This window comes from Protomyctophum parallelum (genome assembly GCF_964188405.1).
Source record: "Protomyctophum parallelum genome assembly, chromosome: 17".
Lineage (NCBI taxonomy): Eukaryota > Metazoa > Chordata > Actinopteri > Myctophiformes > Myctophidae > Protomyctophum > Protomyctophum parallelum.
In genome coordinates this window covers 22,356,084-22,380,563 of record NC_139719.1, presented here as the reverse complement: position 1 = coordinate 22,380,563, position 24,480 = coordinate 22,356,084, and the positions used below count along the sequence as shown (strand labels likewise).

Sequence of the window (24,480 nt, the reverse complement as noted above, 5' to 3'; positions counted from 1 at the left end):
TTCTGAAAAACTGTCAAGGACCCAACAAAATGTATTTGTATGTATTTGGCTGTGAACCCCCGTCTCAAAATATTTTGTTTCAGGGACCCCCAGAAGCAAAGATTTTAGTTAAAAATGTTTGCTTTAAAAATATTATACTCAAAAGATTTGCCCAAACTTTATTATTTTCTAAAATAGCAGATATACAAGCTCACAGCGTGTCACCTTGTGTCGTGCTGCGAGCTTGTAGATCTGCTAGTTTGGAAAAATCATGAATAGCCAACGATGAAATCTAAAACGACACAGATTTGTTTACAGAAATAAGTTTATTCCTTTGTCTTTTCGTCGATCTGTCTGCCTGCGAGCTCTAAAAGAAACAAATCTTCAAGCTATAAACGACATTGAAGGAGGATAAATGGGCTCTATGCACACAGAATAACTCTTCCTACTTCCGGGCTGCTTCCCTACTTCCTTCACAGGTGTTACAGATGATACCACTTTTTTAATTTCAAGGACCCCCAAAACTTACACACCTGTACGGGGGCCACTTGGAACCCACTCAAGGACACTTTAATTGAGGGGAGGAGTGTTTCCAGTGAGCCAACATGCACAATAGCAGCACCCTGACTCTGTTTGACCAGAATGGAACAGAGCCTTCATTAGTATCATCGGTAACACCTGTGAAAGGAAGCAGGGATGGGGCCCGAGTTCTTTCCAAAATGGCCTGTTTGCATCCTACCAAGTTTAGTGATTCCTATCTCCTGCAGGTCCTCCCACGTGATATCCTTGACGATGGCGACGCAGTCGTAGCCGTTCTCGCACAACCTCTTCTGGTACTGGGGCAGTCCTATCACACTCAACCACTCCCCGAGGTCCAACTGCATGGCCAAACAGGGAACGGGAGGGGAGGGTACAGTAGGTTAACAAAATTGTTGCTGTTGCAACCGGCTTTTGCCTCCCAAACAGTGGGTCAGGGACCTATGTGTGGGTCGCGGACTGATGTTTATAGTTTGTATTTTCATTTCAAAAGATTTTCCAAAAAATAAAATACACATAAACGTTTTTTCCATAAATTCATTCACGTTTTTCAAAAGAATTTCCTAAATAAAATTAAAACAATTAAAATAGATTCCACAAGTAACTTTTAAGTGTAAGTGAAATGCGCTGTTAGCTTGTAGATCGGCTATTTTCACTTGTTTGGGTTTTGGGTAGACATCTAGGTCTATACACAGGAACACAATTGGCCCGTCGTGTTAAGGGGGATATTTGTCATTGCACGTGACGCACTCCTACGGGCTGCGGGGAGGCGCCCGTCAGCTGGGCGGGAGGAGTAGGACGAAGGCTCTACGTCGACCTCCTGGTGGGGGCTCCTCACTGGCAGGTGTGAGACAGTGGGATTACAACAGCAGTAGTCTCGCGTTACTCTCGCAATTTCCAAACGCTTCATCATACAGTCTGGACCAACGGAAGAGCTATCATGCGTAAGCGATAAAGTGGGAGTGGAGCCTCCTCCCCACTTCCGTTTCGTCTTTACGGTCACGCAAATGTATTCTAATATAAATATAAATCATCTAAGCATTATATAGCATGTTGCTTAGCAGAAAAGAAAATACAAAAAGAAAATGTAAAGATATTTAAAAATATATTTTCGGAGATTGTGGAATAGATTGTGGAATAGTTGTCTGGCTACGCGAGACTACAACAGCAGTAACAACACAGAAATGTGTGTGCGGAGGAGGTATCAATATAGGCTTAACGACTACATTGGGAGAAAATGGGGTAATTCTTTTTTTATAATTGAATAAAAAGAACAAATAAAAGAACAAATAAGAAAATAGTTTTTTTTTATTGTCTTCTGCAATAATTCGATTTTTTTTTTAAAGATTTGACTGCATGTAGTGCTATGTACTGTATGACTGTATGGTTTCCTTACCGGAATGTAGTCAGGCAGCCACTCAGGGATGCTTAGGTTGCCAATCTCTATTGAGATCTTCTTACGGTGGCCTGGTTTGGTGACCCCGATGGCTGTCAGATCCTGAAGAGCAACACGCCATGTTGAGACGGATATATCACATATCACACATAGACTATATCACATCATTCATGTTCTTTATGCGTTTTAAACATTGCTTTATTTCACAAGCTACACTCTAATTAGTAGAGACACACACGCGCGCGCACACACACACACACACACACACACACACACGGACCTCAGGGGTCATCCTGCTGATGGTGGGTACATCATAACCGGCGCTGAGGAAGTTGGACGTGTAGTGCTCCAGCTGGAACTCACATAGCCACTGGTAGATGGCCTCAGAGTCCTGAGAGAGGACGCACACAGTGTTATTATGATAGAGAGACACAGAGTCCTGATGCAGAGAGAGAGGACGCACACAGTGTTATTATGATAGAGAGACACAGAGTCCTGATGCAGAGAGAGAGGACGCACACAGTGTTACTATGATAGAGAGACACAGAGTCCTGATGCAGAGAGAGAGAGGACGCACACAGTGTTATTATGATAGAGAGACACAGAGTCCTGATGCAGAGAGAGAGAGGACGCACACAGTGTTACTATGATAGAGAGACACAGAGTCCTGATGCAGAGAGAGAGAGGACGCACACAGTGTTATTATGATAGAGAGACACAGAGTCCTGATGCAGAGAGAGAGAGGACGCACACAGTGTTACTATGATAGAGAGACACAGAGTCCTGATGCAGAGAGAGAGAGGACGCACACAGTGTTACTATGATAGAGAGACACAGAGTCCTGATGCAGAGAGAGAGGACGCACACAGTGTTACTATGATAGAGAGACACAGAGTCCTGATGCAGAGAGAGAGAGGACGCACACAGTGTTATTATGATAGAGAGACACAGAGTCCTGGTGCACAGAGAGAGGACAGTGTTATTATGATAGAGAGACACAGAGTCCTGGTGCACAGAGAGAGGACAGTGTTATTATGATAGAGACACAGAGTCCTGGTGCACAGAGAGAGGACAGTGTTATTATGATAGAGACACAGAGTCCTGGTGCACAGAGAGAGGACAGTGTTATTATGATAGAGACACACAGAGTCCTGGTGCACAGAGAGAGGACAGTGTTATTATGATAGAGACACACAGAGTCCTGGTGCACAGAGAGAGGACAGTGTTATTATGATAGAGAGACACAGAGTCCTGGTGCACAGAGAGAGGACAGTGTTATTATGATAGAGACACACAGAGTCCTGGTGCACAGAGAGAGGACAGTGTTATTATGATAGAGAGACACAGAGTCCTGGTGCACAGAGAGAGGACAGTGTTACTATGATAGAGAGACACAGAGTCCTGATGCAGAGAGAGAGAGGACAGTGTTATTATGATAGAGAGACACAGAGTCCTGGTGCACAGAGAGAGGATGCATACAGTGTTATTATGATAGAGTATACGCGTGACATCATCATCATCATAGCCGGAAGTTATGCGGGAACACCTACTGAGTGTCAAAACACACTACTTTCTGGCTTATAATAATAATAATGGATTGCATTTTTTATAGTGCTTTTCTATGCACTACGTGCCTACTCAAAGCGCTTTACAATGGTCCATTCATTCATACATTGGGAGGTGAAGCGGCGAACAGTCGACGCCAGCGTCCTCACGCCCCACGTTCACACACCAATGGTGGCAACTGGAGCCCATACATCCAAACAGAAAAGTCCTATCTGATTGCATTAAACAACGTTAAACTCACTTTGCCAACCACTTTGTCACTCGATTTGCCACTCACTTTATGCATGCATATCCTAGTCTAACTCTATATACAATACACTACTGGACATACATGCATTACTATTTACTACTGTTCGTACCAGTGAGTGACGCGCAGGAAATGTCAGGGTAGTCAATGCCGTGAACTATCCAGCCCAGAACTATCCGCGGTATTGTTTGAATGATGTCAGTGTTTGTGTGTAAAATCCTCAGTGTTCGTTTAAACACTTGAGAGTGTGCAAATAGAATAAATGAAGACCAAGAGGTACAAATATCACCAAAGATACTATCCATTTGTAACTCTTTTTTTTTGTTGAGGCTTTCGTGTTTTATTTTATATAGAGGGACAGACAGTAGGCTGACAGGAAATGGGGGGTGACATGCAGTAAAGGCCGTTGGGATCGGGAATCGAAACCACAGCACACTGCCAGACTTGGACTACCGGCCAAGGTACCTGGACAGCTGAGCCACAGCCATCCATTTCTAACTCTTGAGAGGGTTGTAGAAATGTTACCAAATGGACCCGTAACTAAGGGTTGCTACTCTGGTTACTAGTATTACTGTTCACTATCTACAGTTTATTCTACACTATCATTCTGTTCACACACACACACACACACACACACACACAACACACACACACACACACACACACACACACACACGCACGCACGCGCGCACGCACGCACGCACGCACGCACGCACACACACACACTGACACACACGCACACACACACACACACACACACACACACACACACACACACACACACACACACACACACACACACACACACACACACACACACACAGCAGAACTCACCTTGCCTTCCAGGAGTTGCGCTGGTCTCATAAAACCTTTCTGAGGGGCTCCGTTGACCTGCCGGCGCGGACCACCTATGAAACATACAAGATGAATCCTTCCATATTACATGTATTGTTATATTATACCGGTATGTATTGAAAGCTGCAATCCAAAGCTTTTATGTCCTCCCCGGGATTCGAACACCGATCTCTCACATCACATGATAGGAGACCAAATGTTTCCCGCTGAGCTAAAACAGAACATCCTCTTGATCTGCACTTAATTATGTTATACTTTAGCAGTTGAAAAATAACACAAAAATAGCAGACCTACAAGCTCATAGCGCGGCACCGAGTGCTGCACTATGAGCTTGTAGGTCTGCTATTTTTGAAAAATCGAGAAAATCTTTGAATATATTCTTTCTAAGCGAACGTTTTTAACTCAAATCTTTTCTTCTGGGGGGGGGGGGGGGGGGGGGGGGGTCCCTGGAACAACATATTGAAAACTGTCATGATTGTATTATCTGGTGTCAGTCCCAAATGGTTTAAGTCAAGAGCTTCAAAGGCAGTACTTCTTGTCGACCAGTAGGTGTCCTAACTGAGTAGGGAGACCACCTCCAACCACTGCAGATGTGCTATGGTAGCTCATTTATATTATATGAACGTATATTCTACCATGAAGACTGATTCAAATACAATGTTACTGCATCTTTGAAGACCAAATTCTCAGATTGCTGTAGCTCTGCAAGACATTACACTATAAGCCATATCTCAAAAACTAGTGGGTCAAACTGCACAACCAATATGTCAATTTGAAGCTATGATTCCCTGCTTTCATATGACATGATAAAAACAAAAATTAAAAAAATCCAATGGCAGTCTCTCGATCAAGACTGGTCACATATGATCTGGATTGCAGCTTGAACAAACTTTCACTTTTTGGAAGAAATTAGTTTGTTGTGTAACTTTGACAACAAAATAAGCCACCTGTCACCATAAAAAACACCAAGTCAAATGCAGAGTGAATTGTAATACTCAATGTTGTCTATATAATATTCTCATAGCTATACTGTATGTGCAATGCATAATTTGTGCAGTGTGTGTGTGTGTGTGTGTGTGTGTGTGTGTGTGTGTGTGTGTGTTGCTGTGCTGTGTTGACTCCTGTCTGCTTGTCTTTCCAGGTGAGTGAAGGTGTGTTATCTGCAGATGATCTGAAAGCCCCAGTGAGCAGCACACTCACTCATGACATATCACCACAGTTCACCGAAGAATGCACCCTCTGGCCTCCTTCTCTGTCTTGTTTTGACCCGAGGCCAAGGGTTTTGATGGCCCCCACCTCTCTCTCTCTCTCTCTCTCCGACTGCAGCACACTTTCTGTTATATAGCCTCTCCCGTCAGTCTCCATCTGCCTCATGCGTTCTCTGCACAGCTCTGTCTCACGGAATGCCCTTTTGGTTTTACTCTATCATTATTTGCTTTGTTTCTGTATTTCTAATTCCACCCCCCCTGTTCTTCTGCCATCTCTGCCATACTCCCGCCTTTGTTGTCAACAAGTCAGGGGCCCTGTGTCTCCCAGGGGAGTGGAACGGCACCTAGCGATGACTTATTTGGCCCCCGGGGGGGTAAGAGAAACAGGCAGATAGACGGCGAAAGAAAGAGAATGATGGGAGAAAAAAAATGTGTGCATCTGCACACCTAATCGGCTCCAAAACAGCACTCACTGCTACTCACAACAAGACCAAAGAAGGAGAATATTTACGACGCATAGACAGTCCATACGAACACGTCAGTATCATCTGATGTGAGTGTGTGTGTCATTATAAAACAGCAGAAGCCGCACACTAAACACTGATTTATTGTGAGAAAAAAGCTAATCAGCAGCTAACCTGCCCGTTAACCGTGATGAAGACAAATATATATTCTCAAGGGTAATAGGTTAACCTGTTTGTTTTTTTTTATCACAGGACTTCCTTATACAGAATATCCACATTCTGATCTCAGAACAATTTAACATTCATGTTTTCAGTGAGAAGCACGTTGCTTATGAAGCAAATCAAGCAATGACCTCTGAGCCAGGCCTAACATTTTAACATTTTAAAATGCTAATTTCCGAAACAATTAAAAATAAATAAATTTGCACCCTTCAGAAAGAATGTGACTGACTGACCACACACCGGCCGTTTTGCACTTAATTTGTCCACCGTTTCTGGGCTCACCTGTAGAGCTATCCGAGCGCTTGCCTCTGCCGCTGCTCCCTGGCCTGATGCTCACGCTGTCAACACAACGCCTCGCAAGCTTTCCCCGCTCTCTTTTCACACAGCCATGTCATTCCCTCGTCTCCCTCCCGGCTCCCTCTGCCCCCTTCGTTTAACTGAGAGGTTTCTTTTCCCACTTTTTCCACTCCCTGCATGCCGTGTATTTTTCCGTCTCCTCCCCTCTATACGCTTCCCATCCCTCCCTTCCTGCATTTCGTCTTGCTCCTTTTCTTCTCCTTCTTCTCTCCTATATATCCCCCCCCCCACCATCCACACCCTACCCCCGGGTCAGTTGAAATCCCTCACTCCTTCGCTGAGAGAGGCTCTTGGCCTAGCTGCTCGGCACAAACATCCTAAACCAGGAGAAAATGTCCCAGTTCTTTCCCCTTCCCTCCTTTCATATAGAGCTTAGATCCGATGGCTCATGCTGAAATGACCTCCTAAGACATATATCCCTCCTCTGATTTCTTCAGAGCAGTGATCTGTTGTTTATACTGTACACTGGGTGTGGTGCTGATGGGGTTTATTGGTTTCTGTGGTGGGGTGACTTCAGCTTATTCTGTCTCCTTTTGTCTTTACAGGTGTGCCCTCTATTTTAAAGTCAACAGATTGGTCTTCAGGAAAGTGGAATATGGAAACTGGAAATATGTCATAGGGCCGATATTTAGTTTAAGAGATGAAGGCACTGGTCAATTCCCTCTGTTAGATATTGATTGCTTGTCAAAGAATCAACTCCGTATTAAAAACAGGAAACATTTATTTAGTTCTCCAGTGAACAACTGCACTGCACCGGCATGTTTCAGTAACCTGCCTATGACAAGGTTGCTTGTAATCTGAGGGGCCATTCACACCAAAAACAAGAACGGCATCTACAGTATAACGATAACTAGTATAAATATATAATTTTGAGTCTACTTATATGTGTGTAAGTGTGTTGTCCTGTTCTCTACCCGTCTTGATCCAGATACTCTAGAGCTGCAGAGAGGGACTGATTGAGAACCAACTCGTTAAGGGGCTTGGCTGAAACCTGGGGACAGGTGCAGGCAGAGCTGCCTAGTTTGTCCCTCTGTGCCTGTGTTAGATTGATTGGTCATGCCTGATGCTTGACACTATTATCATGTGCTTGTGTTGTTATCTGCTGTTTCTATAGAATGTGGCAGATTAGTTTTTTCTTCACCCCCCGTCAAACGTTTTTGGAAGGAAGTCAGCGGTCCCAGGAGGAGCTACAGTTGTATCCTGAGCCTGGGAGTTCACCTTTACTCGGCCGGCAAACTCCACAACAGCGTCCGCCCCTGATTATGGATTACTACGTGACTGAAGACATCAAAGGTCATAATTAATGGATTTTCACTGATTATGCCCCACGTGTTGTCTGCTATGCTATGGGGGTGCTTATCTTGCTTAATTTGAAAATTGGAAGCGAGTTGAAACTAGCTGTTGTGCACTCACAAACAATATACTGTGAGTTGTGTGTGTGTGTGTGTGTGTGTGTGTGTGTGTGTGTGTGTGTGTGTGTGTGTGTGTGTGTGTGTGTGTGTGTGTGTGTGTGTGTGTGTGTGTGTGTGTGTGTGTGTGAGACTGTGTGTGTGTGTGTGTGTGTGTGTGTGTGTGTGTGTGTGGTAACCACAGTATTATGTGCACAGTATTATGGTGCTAGTAGGCTGCCTGGGAGAGTGTACGTGTTGTAACTTTAGCCTGCTGTTGTTGTGTTGTGTTGTGTTGGGATGAAGTGTCTTGGAGCAGCTGTTTATCACGCCTCCCGTTTGTATGCCAGAGCTGGCATACAACTTCTGGGAACATGATCTGATGTAGTCTACTGGGGGGCACCCGCTGGCCTAGTGGTCCAGGCACATGCCACATATAGGCTCTCGCCTGACAGCGTGTCACGTGTTCGAGTCCCGTCCATGACGACCTTTGCTGCATCTCTCTCCCTCTTTCCTGTCTGCCTTCAATGTAACTATCGTGTTGGACCCCTGGGCTGTGACATCACGACACCTGTCAATCTCAAAGTCACCTGGCTGACTTCATATTTTGAGGAAACCGAAGGGGGAAAATAAGTATGCACGTATACGCATGTGTGCCCACCCATTTGCATGGTGCCAGGCCTAGGCGGTCATTAATTCCCCTGTATATACGCTACTGTCCCCTAGACATTTTGAGGATGTAATTAAGTTAGCATCACTTTCATATTTGAACGACAGCCAGGGATTTACTAGTTGGATGTGTTTAACACATCACTCACGGTAACCTGCCTAATGCCCATAGACTGTTATCATTCATCAGTGTGGAAAGGATGCTCACATCATTCTTATAGCCAAAGTCTCAGGATATATTTCTTGGCCGGCCACCTTGTCTGAGGAAGTATACTGGCTTCATAGGCTAGAGTAGACATAATTATATTCCTCTAAGATTCAAGAGTGCTGAACAATCATAACTGCCATCAGCATTCCACAGGGCAAATAAGAATTAACAGCTGAGACGGGGAGGACAGATGATTAGGACAGGAGAGGCTGGAGTGCAGTGACTCACCTGGAGTTCCATCAACCGGTTTGCTGTGGTCTGAGGTGTGAGGGTGATGGTCCCCTAGTTCACCAGCAGAGGGCCCCAGCTATACAGGAATAAACGGAATACAGTGGAAACAAAGTCAGTTTTGACACTTTAACTCAGGGTTCGGTTGTTAGTGATGGAATGTACTGCATGTGTACAAACAGTCAAGGTTTATTTTCTTCCCTCGATGAAACATGGCTTCGAAGTGTTTGCAAAAGGATTTCCATATTAGCATTCCATTTCCAGTTCTAACCTTGCCAGTATCGGGGGTGTGGCGGGCATGAGTCCCGTTCTGTTTGTGGCCTGCACTCTCTGAGCTCTGCCCGCTACCAGCACTACGACTGCTGCCCACACTGCCAGAGCTACCAACACTGTTTCTGTCCCCTCCTGAGAGAGAGAGAGAGAGAGGGGGGGGGGGGGGGATGTGAAAATAGGAAAAGTGATGTGTGAGGAAAGATTATTGCAAAGGAAAACATTCCTGCCTTGAACATCCTGTGTAAAAGTGGCTCATGACCACATTTCCACCTTGCATTGACCACATGAACCCAGAGCATCCTTATTTTGGAGCACAATTTGAGCACCAAAGTCTGACGTCAATATCGGTAGCGGGCGCACATCCACGGGTTCATGTACTTTTTATTTGCATTGTAATCACCATAGGGGGATTTTAGCCTATATAATAACTGTGTTTGAAAAATAAACATGTCATCCCGGCCGCTACACTCATATGGATATGAAGAATCAACTGACTGAGAGAAAACGCTATTATTACTGCTACTGAATTAGTTACATTTTAGCTAGTAACAGACTATCATATATGAGTCACTGACTGTCGCAAACGATACATAGACACCTCCCTGACAATAACGCAGAGACAGCTTGTTTATTTTTGGACCACAACGCTTATATGAAACGATTTTAAGATGACCCCATGTTATTCTCCATAGAGAAATGACTTCCGTGAACCAGGGGAATAGAGGGGATGAGTGAGTGACATCAGGACTTCGGCGCTCTATAGCAGAGCAAAAAAGAGGAACTCCGGTCAATGAAGTATAGGGTTTACTGTCTGTGAGTAGTTAAAATGCTACATTTGTGGATTGCGATTGCAATGGGTGCAGCGTGCATTTTGAATTATGGTTTATCCATTAACTAGACAAGATATTCAGCTACCAGATCACAATTTAATAGGTGTACATTAAATGCAGTATAAGGGTATGATTGCACACTTAACATCCTGTAATGCTGAGGAGGAAATTATGGTTAGTGGACTATTAGCTGTTTAAGTCAACATGTGTTGTTCATTAGGTGAGGATTTACTGGTAGGGGAGGGTCAGAAAGGTCAACCCTTTGGAACACAGAGGGATGAGAGGGGGATAAAGCTTCCATACAGTGTGGGGGTGCAGGTGGGAGAAGGGATACAGAGAGGGTTACATTACATGTTTGACCACAAAAAAGGTGAATGAACCGAAACCTATTTTATGTACAGCATAGGCACATGACTGAGATGTTCAGGTTGCCTAATCTCACGCACGAAACCCACAGGATGCGCAAGCATAAGTGCACAGACACAGCATCTCTTGCTCGGTTCTCGCTCCATGTGAATGCACCCGTTCTCACTGGCTCGTGCCCGGTGAAGACCGAATTGCCAAGAACAGTTGCACGCAAACCTGCATGTGCGAGCGCTTTGTTTTGGGTGGGTCCCGCGAGTCGCCGATACGTTTTGATAAGGGCTCAACTCCTCACACACGGGAGGGGAGGAAGGGGATAAGGGACAGAGCTGCTTAGTGACAAAAACACACAGGTTGGGATGGCTGCTTTTTGAGGATCATGGCGTCCACACGGGGGGTGGAGGAGGAGGGGGGAAGCGGGGTGCACACACTCTTACCAGTGGGAGAGCTCCTGAGGACCCAAATGTCCTGAGTGGAGCAAGCAGGACTAGTTGTGACTGAGGGCTGTCTGCCAGGTGGTGCACCTAACAAACAAATGCACATATGCATGTATAAACACGCTCACTTTAGCCAGGAAGAGCAGCAGCTACGTACTAGCACGTGTACGGTCACGAATACGCAGCAACAGCTGCGCGGCGTATTGGTTGGTGCTGAGAGAGGCCTAGCTGTGCTGACAGACACACAGGGAGAACCGCACCAACAGATTGGGTAGCAGGGCAGAATACAGGCCAACATTCGGCCACGATTCCAGATGTATGAGCTCGCATATCAGCTATTTTCTGCAAAGAAATATACAGTATGAAATAGAGGGAAATAAGGAGGGGGGCCAAGTATAGACCAATGGGGGACCTCAATCAATGAAGTATAGAGGGTATGCGCATGACATCATCATCATACCCGGAAGTTATGCGGGAACACCTACTGAGTGGCATAAAAAAAAAACTTTTTTGCCCTACCTACATACTGCACATCCAAACAGAAAAGTCTTATATGATTTTTAATGAACGACATTAAACTCACTTTGCCACTCGATTTACCACTCACTTTATGCATGCGCATACCCTCTATATAGAGTTGAAGTGGTTAAAGGGCCCATGGATAGTCAAAATGATCAGTACCTTGGGGGTGAGTGTGAAAACATGGACACGTATGTGAGTACCTGCAGACTCATAGGCGAGGGTGTAAGTGTCATCGGTCTGAGGGGAGGGGTCAAGGCTTGAGGGAGGAGTTCTGGACAGGAACGGTTGGCGATGGCATGGCAGTGAGGCTTGGCGGGAGAGAGTGCCTCCTGGGGTCAGGGAAACAGGTATACAGGAAATGTAGAACATGCATCATGTTTGAGTGTACATATCGTGTGCGCATAGATGTGTACACATGCATGGCATGCGCAACCACATGGATTCCAACTTGGGTCTACTTGTTTTGGGGAATTTTGGGAAACCAAACATGTGCTGCTTAACGAAGAACATGCATGCGTGGATGTGGTTACATGCACATGAATCCATACTGTATGGGTGCAAGCATGGGAATTAAAAGGGGATGAAACCCTACAGGCTGACTGTAGTTTGTTCTCCAGTTCAAACATGGCAGTCTGCATAGTATACTGTGATATAAGCAACTCAGCTGCAGTTAGTCAAATGAATAATGGGTGTGCATCTCGGGCGCCATCTTATTCCGGGATAGGAAGCCACAGGGTGGACGCTCGGTAGGCCAATCAGAGGCAGGTGGGGGCGGGTCTTAGTCACTTGAGTGGCAGGAGCCTTGTCTGTGCTTCCAGTTCCATGCGATACAGGTCGCACCAATGAATTGCAGCGGCCAATGAGGTATACTGTAGCTTTATGGTATGCATTGGTGTACAATACAGTTGACTACTACTACCCCCATGGTTCTAAGCACAACGCATAACCATTATTAAGTGCATTAACTGCAGCTGTGTTGTTCACTAGCCTGCCATGTTTTTAATCTGCTGTATTTGTTTTAAAATCTGAACTGTATTGTATTTTGTACGAACTACCAAATCAATCTAGGGTTTCATGCTCCTTTAAAAGCAAAAACTGCCTCTTTTGGCTGTGGAAAAGTAACCTTATAAGTATGTGATGAGTCATCATACATTCCATTCATTGAATGGATCGAACAACAACTCAAATAGGACGTATTCAGTCTCAATCCCTTTTGGTGTTATATAAGGGGCTGCTGAATAGGAATGTAAGATCACCACTTCAGAGAGGGCTTACGCACCCGTGTGTGTGTGTGTGTGTGTGTGTGTGTGTGTGTGTGTGTGTGTCAGTCCATGGGTGCTGACACCACTGACATTATCATCAAGCATGCATGCACATGCTGGGTTTGCCTCTTGAGCAAGGGAATTGTCACTAACTATGGGCTTTAAAATGAAGTTCCTTTATCTCCACTCCCCTCTAGCCAGCCACACACACACACACACACACACACACACACACACACACACACACTAATGGGGCACAATATCTCAACGCAGCCTCTTGGGGCTTTAGCACTGTGCTGACACTTCCCAATCTGTCCCTAGTAATCCTATTAATGTGTGTGTGTGTGTGTGTGTGTGTGTGTGTGTGTGTGTGTGTGTGTGTGTGTGTGTGTGTGTGTGTGTGTGTGTGTGTGTGTGTGTGTGTGTGTGTGTGCGCTCGCACATGTGTGCATGCCCTGGCTTACGTGCCTTAAAAATAAATTATACAGATAGGGTCGTATCTGATTGTTTACTAGTTCCTGCTGTTTGAACGCTAGTAGCAGTGGTGGTTCCCAAACTTTTTCATGTCAAACGCCCCCATCTGAAAATGTTGTGTGCCAGGCAGGGACCCCCAGAGGAGAAGATTTGTTCAAAACCTTCCGAACATTTCAGTGGTTTTTGAATAGCCAACGTATCGATGGGTCCCCGCCCGGAACCCCACTGTGCTCGTGTATATTCTGGTCTGCTAAACTAGTGGGGGATTTGTAATCCATTGTTTGTTGGAGTTAAATTAGAATGGCAAGCATGCCTAGCTTGCCACTGACCACGCCTTCACATGACACAGACAACTAGGTTGTGTATTTCAAATGTCAATACTGCTGTTCACTGTGTGTATAGGCTATTGCTTTGGTGGGAAAAGTCAGTGTGCTTCATTTTGCTAAACAAAAACTATATATCTTTTCAACTGAAAATATGCTACCTTTGTCTCCAGGTTCAGGACGGGAACCCCTTTTGGTGTTTTAAACATTATGTTATACTTTAGCTATTGAAAAATAGCAGATCTACAAGCTCATAGCGCGGGCGCTACAAGCTTAGATCTGCTATTTTTTTAAACATTCTTTAACAATCTTTAAATATCTTTGCTTCACTATAGTATATAGAATGCAATTAACCTGGGTGTGAAACAGATCTAATAGGATTGAATGTATAAATGAACAGGTATGTGTATTCTCTGGTGGAGATGTTGCGGGACCCGGCTATGGATAAGTGGTTGAAGATGGATGGATGGATGGAAGGTATACAGTATGTGTATTGTTTAGGTCTCTCTGAGTGCATTGCCTTCATGTGATGGCACTGACAGGTGGCATTGTTCTACCTGCTCTCCTGCTGAGGACCTCCACAACAGAAGGGGGGAAGAAGCCCACCCGGTCCGCCCCTCTCTGGTTGTCATGGATGTGACCTTTCCATCGGCCATCCGAGTGCTGTTCCACCACCTACAACCACAAATTAATCACATGTACAGTGTGTTATTATTGATTCAGAACCAGTGTCTTTTCCATCCCAGCGATGTGGGCAGTGGGCGGTTTTAGGCGACTATGCAAATCATGCGTGGAGCCCACGCCCCCCAGAAAACGGCTGGGCAACGTTGAAGCCAGCGACAGTAGTGGTCAAAACTGATTTTGACCTGAGATCAGATTCAAAAAATGTCTTCTACATCCAGACAGTTTTCTGAAAAAGCTATGTTTCTATGTCAGTCGTTCTTCGATTTTTCAAAAATAGCAGACCTACAAGCTCGTAGCGCGCCACTCAGTGGCAAAACCTCAACAAGTGAAATATGAAAAGTTCGTAGACAGATCTGTATTGATCACATGACTATAGAGACACTGTGTACCAATTAGCATGATGTTTGCACAAAATATGTAGGAGTAATATCAAAATGTATCTCCTGGTGCATTGAGCACGCACGCACACACACACACACACACACACACACACGCACACGACAGGGTGCAAAACAATCTCGGTTACGCCTTCGGCCTGGCGGAGACAACAATATCCAGGCTCTTGTAGCACTGCACAAATGTAACGAGGTCTAATCGACACTGAAATGTGTGCAAATGTAGGCTATATGTTTTGTCATGGTGACATTTAAATACAACCTGTTAAATGCTGAGCTTGTAGATAAACATTTCCTCAGGGTCTCCCACACACACCTGGCAAATTGATTGGAATTTATTTCTGTCTGGACCTGAGTTAAATTTGTTGAAAGTAGTTGGCGTCATGCTCTGCTGTAGGCCTACGTACTATTGCTTATATAACGTTTCGTTTGCATGATTGAACATTAAGTAAACAGCACTTTTACTCCATTGGCAAGTTCATAATCAATTATGACACGTTGTACAGTCGGGGGGGCTAAAAAAGGATTGCTAAAACCGCTACAGGCTGTGGTTGGTGGGCTTTGATGTGATGTGATGAAGTGGGCAGGCTGGGCACCCAAATAATTGTCAAAACACTCTTTTATTGATAATAATTAAAGGTACGGTAAGTGATATTTTTTGGTTAAAACAAAAAAAAAGGTTTGTGTTAAAAGGTCAAGGTAAAGGACTATATTAATTTAGAGATTTTGTAACAGCAGTCTACCTGTCTCTCCAGCTCTTTGATAGACAGAGAATACATTTTCAGATCAGCCAATGAGGAGAAAGAGAAAGTTATAAGCCTCATTTTAATAGTGTTCCAGTCTGAGATCTCTATCATGATTGGATAAAATTAGTATCCTGTCCTGAAAATGTACGTGGCCCAGCACATGACAGACACGTGTCAAGAGGCCGGGTCGCCCGGGTGTCAGACTTAATGAACGATGTGTCTCAGCGTACAATGTGGACAATTGGACCTAAACCCCTCTCTCCCTGAAGGCACCGTGGTGTCCATGCATCACCCAGAGGAGGATGACGATGACGATGAGTTCTTAAGTGACGATACTGAAGTTTGGTCAGAGTAAAGACAAAAACAAATGTCTCTTACTTAAGAGGAAGAGGAGTTGTCCCAGTGTCACTTTGGGGCTTGGCGGTGAACCGTGACCCTGAGTGTGAAGGTGAGGACAGTGAGCCCGATGACACAGACTCCTGTCAGACAGTCCCTCGCCTGAAATGAACGCTGTCGACGTCTCTGAGATGGAGCGAGGGTTTGGAAGAAAATGTCGGCTGCGACAATCTTGTGCTAGAGCTCAACTCTCTGAAGTATGAATGCATACAACATCACCAATGTTATTGTTGACCAGAATGCTTCTAGAGTTCCCCTTTCCAGCAGCATGGCCCACACAGCTCACGACATCCCAATACGTCACTGGGCTTCTTCCTCCGATGGAAAAATGTGCGCCTCGGGTGTTGATACGAACATGTACCAGATGGATATCTTGGAAGAGGAGTTAACACAACGTGCTGGTTCTTCCAGGGAAATTCCGCTGGCGGGAGCAGACAGCTGCGCATGAATCAAGCGAGGGCTTCTTAGACGTTCATCAAGTGGTTGGAAGAGAGGATGAATCGACAGAAGAGGAACGCTTAATGATGATGAGAGATTTCTTGATAAGAGATCAGGACCAAATCAAAGACTTTGAGACTGTGTTTATCATTAGGCTCAGAGATTTGAATTTGAAAATATTGACCTTTCCATCACTAAGCTACATCGATATCAAGCTTATCAAAGTTTTATTATTAAATATTGAAAACTGACATGCATTTTTCATAGTATGTGTGTTGTATGAATGTCAACATAGAAAAAAAAAGGAACCCCCCCCCCTCCCTTTTTGTCTCCACCAGGCCGAAGGCATGTGGGGAGAGTATGTTTTGCACTCCATGTTTTGCACTCCGTCCGTCCGTGTGTCCGTCCGTCCGTGTGTGTGTGTGTCCGTCCGTCCGTCCATGTGTCCGTGAGCAGCTAATCTCGGCCACCGTTAACCCGGTCGATGCCACATTTTGCACACACACTCCCTGGATGCCAACGATGAACCTCTGCCCCAAACCTTCCAGAACGGCCTGTTATAGCGCCACCAGGAGGCCGCTTTGTGCAAAACAAGTTTTTGCACAGTACACCTACAGATTTTGTCCAAACATCACGCAAATTGGTACACAGTCTCTCTAGAGCCATTCAACGAAACCGGTCTTTCAGATTTCTCAGACTCCATCCTGATTGGTTAAGATTGGCTTCCAAAGTTCACAGGAGTGCTCAGTTTCAAACAAAATGCTGCAAATCATGAACACATCGCGTGATTTCCGTGAAATTGTGCACCCACATTCCCACTAGGCCGAGGACGAAATGCCACATGAACAATTTCAACTCAGACTCAAGGTGGCGCTATAACTGGCCGAAAAGTGTTTTTACCTCTAACTGCACGGATCTGTGGATAACTTTGTATGCCAACTCCCTAGAGGCCAAGGAAAAACCTTTGCCTGGAATTTTTCACATCTGCTCTTTATAGCGCCACCAGGAGGCCGACATATGTAAAACACATTTTCTATTATTACTCCTTCAGATTTTATACAAATTTCACGCAAATCGGTATACACTATCTCCATAGTCATGTGATCAACACGGAGCGCCACCATTTCCCATCTTCCATCCTGATTGGCTAAGATTGGCTTCCAAAGCTCACACGATTCGTCCATTTCGAAAAAAGGCCACAAATCACAAACACAGTGTGCAATTTCCGTTAAATTATACACGCACATTTTCACTAGGCCGAGGACGACATGCCACAATTCTTTCCTCAAAATCAGCCTCACGGTGGCGCTATAACAGGCCAATTCCTGTTTTTAGCTATAACTGCATCGATCTGTATACAACTTATGTATGCACACATGGAAAAACATTGTACCTGCATCCCTCCAACACGAACCTCCGGCCCAAATCTTCCTCAACAGCCTGTTATAGCGCCACCATGAGGCCACAACCTGACCTGCCCTGGTGGAGACCTGTGCCGATTGGCACTTTGTCTAGTTCTTTTTGATAACACGTGAAAATAATTGTAGACGGCTAGCCTCCTGCAGAGTAGGAAGAGTTTTCCATCGTCAACTCTATGTCAGCTCTAAGTGTGCATGTCAACTGTCTTTGACTCCCCAGGGGCACATTTTTAAGACAATAATGAGAGAATCGATGAGCTGAAAGAAACCCGCTGTGAGTGTTAACAAAACGCCCGGAGAAGCCACAAAAACACGTTCCCCTTTAAGTTCTGAACAGGATAGGACAGCACAACAACATACAAGTTCCAACAGGACCTGGGAGATCATAACACACGGTCACAAACAAGCACATGAACACCCACATGAAGGCCCGCCCAGTCGCCCCCGCCACACACAACTTGCACACAAACAACCGATGACTAAAAGCAAACTGTGTGTCTGTGTGTGTGAGAGAGTGTGTGTGTGTGTGTGTGTGTGTGTGTGTGTGTGTGTGTGTGTGTGTGTGTGTGTGTGTGTGTGTGTGTGTGTGTGTGTGTGTGTGTGTGTGTGTGTGTGTGTGTGTGTGTGTGTGTGTGTGCACGCGTGTGAGAGAGGATGAGACAAATGAGTGGGAGAGAGGGAGCGAGTTGTTACCTGCTACCTCTGCTGTAATCTCTTATTGAGGGAACACAGTTCAATTGTTCATTAAAACAAAAGTGCTCATTTTCCTATTCCATTTTTGGGGGGTCAATGTTTACACTCTCAGAGTAAAATGAACAGAATGTACTACGTACATCAAATTAAATTGCAGTGTAACCTAACCCATGGAATGCTAATAGGCCTACTAGACTAAGTTAACAACTTTACAAATTATCACTTTATCCTTACATAAGCCTGCGTTTCCCCTACTAATGAATTGGCAAAGAAAATGAGTTGGTAGAAGCCGTACACACAGTAAAATCCTTAGTTTTATTCTGAAGAATTGTAGAAATCTAACACAAAAAGGTACAAATGGAATCAAATGCACCCATAAGGGCCCATTTGGTTCCATGTGTACAATCTTTGGAGTTTGGAAAAAGATTCAGAATCCGAACAAGAAAAACTTCAAGGGTAGATGATGCGAGTACTGCTAAACACACCCAACAAACACAGCTGTAAGTAACACATACAGTAGCCTCAAATTTGGAAAGGAGCAATGAAAACTATCATTGAAATCCCTCCGAGATAACACCCTAATCCCAACTCTAAACCCGGGACAGGGCTTAAAGAGGAGGGCCACATCTTAAGAAGCCACCGCATTAAAAATGTGAGGAAACGAGGTCAGAGGGGGGAAAAAAATAACCATCCATTCCGTCAAAGACGAGCTTGCAAAGGAAAGATAAAGAAGAGGAAATGTGTGAATTCTATGTGAGCCTAAATGGAGCCAGAGAGAGCCGCTGTAAAGACTTGCCCCCGAGGACATGAAATATACTGTATGAGTCACTGCTGGAGCATGCATAACACCCCCCCCCCCCCATCCCGCACGCACGCACGCACAAACATATGCACATGCGCGCACAAGCAGCATGTACCATGATGATGTCCCCAGCTCGAAGGTTGAGTGCGGTGGGGTCGTGGAGGTTCCAGTAGTCCTTCACCGCCCTGACCTGCAGAGAACTCGATGCTTCTATGGAGAGAGAGAGAGAGAGAGACATACAAAGACAGAACGAAGGACAGAAAGACAAGAATAATACCAATCAGGTTGTTATGGTGCATGCTGAAATTGCTGATTGTCTTAACTCTATTCGCTATCGTGAGTGAGTACTGTAGGTCCAACTTCCTGATTGGAACCCAATGGAACAAGGATTTCAAATGGCTGGGTGCTGGAGCATCACAAGATGAAATGAATAGACCAAGATGGCACACCAGTTATTATAGTTGGGTTTATTACCACACAAACGCTTCCGGCAAGTCCCCCTTCTAGTGTGCTATAGTATAGGTGACCGTGACAAACAAATGTCCAAGTCAGTCGTACGCCATTTGTAATCAGAGTGTCACAGCAGTACCTCCCTGTTTACTAAGATCAATTAACCACTTAAACCCTATATAATTTTGACCGAGATCCCCCAGGGGTCTGTACATACAAAGTCTCCTCCTTTTTTCAATCGACACAAAATCTCTTTACCGAAAATAGCTCACAACTATAGCTCACAACTTTCTGCTATTTTCTGAGAACGTTCGCCATATGTTCGCCTATAATGACATCCCCCAGAAGGGATGGTAGTTTTCATGTGGTTAAATTAAAGAAAATATAATTCAAATAATAATATCCCCATTTTACAAAAAACGACAAGAAAGAAAGTGACAATTCTTCAACCCTTCAAACCTGTTGGCATCATTCTAAGTACTTCTGCGACAGCCGGGCTTGCAAACGGACTGGCCCTGTGTTGAACAAATTGATTGGCTATGATATGGCACACTGAGGAAGGGAGTCTTGCCTGATGCGATAGTGCTGCAATTAACTATTTTAATTGGAGTGATAGCGCCCTGGACTTCGGTTTGATTAAGTCCAACGTCCTCACATGTCCTGCCTCTCTCTGTCTCGTCCTGGAATCGTATCTTCGTTAAAAACTACAGCAAACTGAGCAAAGCATTAAAAAAGGGGGGAAAAAACGGCTACTGTTATTATCTGAAGTGCTGTACTGACCTCTGAGCAGCTGTTTGATTTCCTTGCTTGCGGTAGAAGTGGTGAACTGGTTGACGATGTCCAGAGCCGTCTGGTTGTATGTGTTGCGCATGTTCACATTGATGCCCGCCTGGAGGCGCACACACACGCACACGCACACGCACACGCACGCGCGCACACACACAGCCGCACACATGCACACAGAGAGAAAGAGACTCAAGAGTAAGCACTTAACACAATAACACACTCCCCTCTGTGTGTCAACAACTGCCTTTTATATTAAAGAATAACATGAACACTGTCTGTGTCATTTTAAGTGAAAGTACAGTATAGGAAGAACTACTGATTTGGATAGAGAATAGATACATTTATATTATTACATTTATATTTCCTGACTTTACCAACTCGTGATGTGACGAATTGACAGAGAAAAAGTTACCGGTACATCAACCTAGCTAACACAGTGACTAACAATATATCTGCCTGACTGAGAGTTGCACAATATTGTAATATATCATATATTTTTTATATTACTTTTCTCACAGGAAGTGATGATGACATTTCTCAATATCTGAAAGTTGAATTTTCATTAATTTACCTGCCTTCGTGCTGCCTTTGATTGAGTTACATTTCTTTTCTTTTTCTTTTGCACTGTAACTAAATCTAATATTTGTATAATCATATTTCCTTTGCTTGTTGTTCTGAGTACTAGATCAGCATCCTACAAGCACAGTCCAACTCCATGTTGATATCTCTTCTAATACTGTGATTGAAATAGCTAGTGATTTGATTTGAATTGATTTAGCACAGTATAGAACAATACAATAAAGCATACAAAAAAAGGAAAAATTAATAATTTAAAAAAGGGAAAGTGCCAGGAGGAGGCAAGAAGACACAATATACATAGAAGATATTAGAACAAGATATAAATAATGTCCAAGATACATGATTGCCGTATATTAAAAAATATATAGAAAATCTATAACATGATTCAAAATACTTGATAATCTAAGAAAGACATGATTAGAGACGAGAAGAGAATAGAAAAGACAAGACATGTCAATCAGAAAAACCTTCAATTTGTTCTTATACAAGTCCAGAGAAGAAAGTTGTGAAAATGTGAACCAGTAGAATATTTGTCCCAGAGTGTAGTACCTCAGAAAACTGACTAGTACGATAAGGCCCCCCCCTTGGGTGGAGATGTGTTGCCTGTCTAGTGTTATATTTGTGTACTTGAGAATGTGTTTGAAAGTAATTTCTAACATGGAGTTGGGGGCATATTTAAGCTTGTAAATAAAAATGCAATTTTTTTTAGTACAAATTAGTGCATATTCTGACTGTATTGTTGTTCTCAACATTGTGCCTGTCTGTGCTTACATCGAGCAGCAGCCGCACTGCTTCAGTCTTGCCATAGAGGGCAGCCTCGTGCAGCGCGGTCCCAGCTTTGGTGGCTCTGTTGATGTCAATACCAGCTTTGAGAAGCAACCTGAAAGTCAGAAAAAACAACACTCACATAAGATGCAGTAGGTAGAATCACTCAACTACTGCATAGAGGCAGATCGTTCCACTCAAATGACATATCTAATTAAGTCATGAGTCCCCCATCCACACGCGTATACGCACTCACGCACAGACATTAACAAATCTTTCCCTTTCTGGCACTGTAAGAGGTCCAGATGTTGGAAAGCTTCGGGAATTCTATCCAGACAGCCATGCAGGTCGGCGGTCCTGGGCTATATGCTGGCTGTGGAGAAGGTTGTGTGTCTGTTCTGAGGAGGTAGAATAACTCAATGCCCTGACACTGCAACCCACTGTTCCGTTGGTAGCGAGTAGCTGACATGACAAACATCTGCCTTCTCGCTGTGGACTGACTGCGAAAAGGATGTGTCGCTGTTATCTCAAACCTTCACGGGAAACCTAGAATTCTGAGAGCCTCTGTTCAGCGTTCCCCTGCTAAAAACACCAAGCTGGCCTACAGCCATGGGAATATTATACCTGTACTGTAGAATATACCTGTACTGTATAAGTGGGAGAGGATCTTGCTGACAGACACACTTTATTTTGTGTCGATTCGTTGATGTAAAAAGTAAATAAATTAATAAATTAACAACAACAACAACGACGTGCTTCTCAATTATTCGGTTAAAGAGGAATACTACTAATTTTCAACATTTTACTATGTCATTAATATACCTTAGAGTTGTTGTGCGGAACTGGAGGTCTGAAACGTGATCATATAGCATTACAAAGTACATCTTTGTGATGTCACTGAGATGTACTTCGTGATGTTTGATCACGTTTCAGACCTCCAGTGCTAGGCAACACAGAATGGGGGGGACTTTAAATTATTTCCACACAACAACTCTAAGGTATATCAATGACATTGATCAAAATGTTGAAAATGAGTGGTATTCCACTGTAATAATTGGGGTCCCGAGCCACAGGTTGAGAACCACTGTACTATAGTCCACATGGCAGGCCAGGAGGCCGAGGCATCCGTGGGAGGTTTGCATGAGGGAATGTCGTGAATTAGGGAGGATGGGAATCATTCTCAGCCTGTCTGGGAAGTAGGGTGGAGCTGCTTGGCTACATTATACATACACATTGAGACACGTGTGTACGTGTGCATGCACACACACGCACACACACACACACACACACACACACACACACACACACACACACACACACACGCACACAGCAGCATATTCATTATACACACTTGATAAGGCGAGTTGGCCGTTGAGGAGGTGCGAAGTATTTGAAAGATGAAGGATGTGTGTGTGTGTGTGAGAGGGACGGGTGAAGACAAGAGCAGAGTGCACGTGAGCTGCTGCGTCTGTGATCTGTCGAACCTGATGATGTCCTTGTGTCCGTTCCGCGCCGCCAGGTGGAGGGGCGTCGTGGAGGCGGAGTCTACGCCGCCACGCCCCTCTCCCTCCAGCAGGGTCGCCACCATGTTGCTGTTCAGCAGCAGCTGAGCCACCTGGAGGGGGGGGAGAGGGAGAGGGAGAGGGAGAGGGAGAGGGAGAGGGAGAGAGAGGGGGAGAGAGAGAGAGAGAGAGAGAGAGAGAGAGAGAGAGAGAGAGAGAGAGAGAGAGAGAGAGAGAGAGAGAGAGAGAGAGAGAGAGAGAGAGAGAGAGAACCAAGACATCAGATCAGAGACACATAATTCCCACGGATTACAATTACCCAAGGAGAGTTTTAAAAACCTCCCATATCTGTTGGGTGAAGTACAACAATGTGCAAACACAGCAGCAAACATTTGTGAGCTGCTGTGGCAGGAGAAGGACGTCAAATGGAACACAACCACATTAAGGCTTTTTATAGTTTCACAAGATAGTATTACTCGAGGTGTTAATGTAACACGGCTCTGTTTACACCTTTATTTTATTCCTATTTATATTCACTATTTATTTGTACACGCACGCGCAAACGCACGCGCACACACACACACAGTTCCTGTGTCAATAGACTAAATCATACATGGGCCCGGGGGCCACATGCGGCCCTCACCATCATGTAATGCGGCCCTCAGGTTAATATCCGAACATTGTACTTGTACTAGTATTAAAATGTTATTGTCTAGGTTTTTTTATGTCCAATGTATTTGTATTTCATTCATAAAGTCAACATAACTATAACTAAATGCATTTGATTTTTTTTTTATATATCTTCAGGATTCCAATTCAAAAATGGCAAACAAAAGAATCAGGATTTCAATTCCCATTCAATTCCCAGAAATCTCTATGACGTATAATAAAAATCACACCCCTGTGAGCACAAATATAGCAAAAAATAGCCGATCTACAAGCTCAAAACGCGTCGCACTGCGACGCGTTTTGAGCTTGTAGATCAGCTATTTTTTGCTATATTTGAATTGAAATCCTG

At 44.4% G+C, this 24,480-nt stretch overlaps 1 protein-coding gene across 3 annotated transcripts in view; it reads right to left on the bottom strand.

Annotated features, from left to right (window-relative positions):
- Positions 1–24,480, bottom strand: part of LOC310874843 (caskin-2-like) — a 61,760-nt gene that overhangs the window by 6,500 nt on the left and 30,780 nt on the right. For 2 of the 3 annotated variants that reach the window (XM_083787729.1, XM_083787730.1), the window contains 13 exons: positions 23,445–23,575; positions 21,967–22,075; positions 20,611–20,719; positions 19,496–19,590; positions 14,366–14,483; positions 11,950–12,078; positions 11,228–11,314; positions 9,596–9,729; positions 9,325–9,403; positions 4,560–4,633; positions 2,193–2,303; positions 1,913–2,014; positions 719–857 (listed from right to left, as the gene is read on the bottom strand). In XM_083787729.1, the coding sequence (XP_083643855.1) occupies positions 719–857; positions 1,913–2,014; positions 2,193–2,303; positions 4,560–4,633; positions 9,325–9,403; positions 9,596–9,729; positions 11,228–11,314; positions 11,950–12,078; positions 14,366–14,483; positions 19,496–19,590; positions 20,611–20,719; positions 21,967–22,075; positions 23,445–23,575 (1,417 nt within the window). The remainder of the gene's footprint in view (positions 1–718; positions 858–1,912; positions 2,015–2,192; positions 2,304–4,559; positions 4,634–9,324; positions 9,404–9,595; positions 9,730–11,227; positions 11,315–11,949; positions 12,079–14,365; positions 14,484–19,495; positions 19,591–20,610; positions 20,720–21,966; positions 22,076–23,444; positions 23,576–24,480) is intronic. The other variant, XM_083787731.1, reaches the window with a different exon arrangement.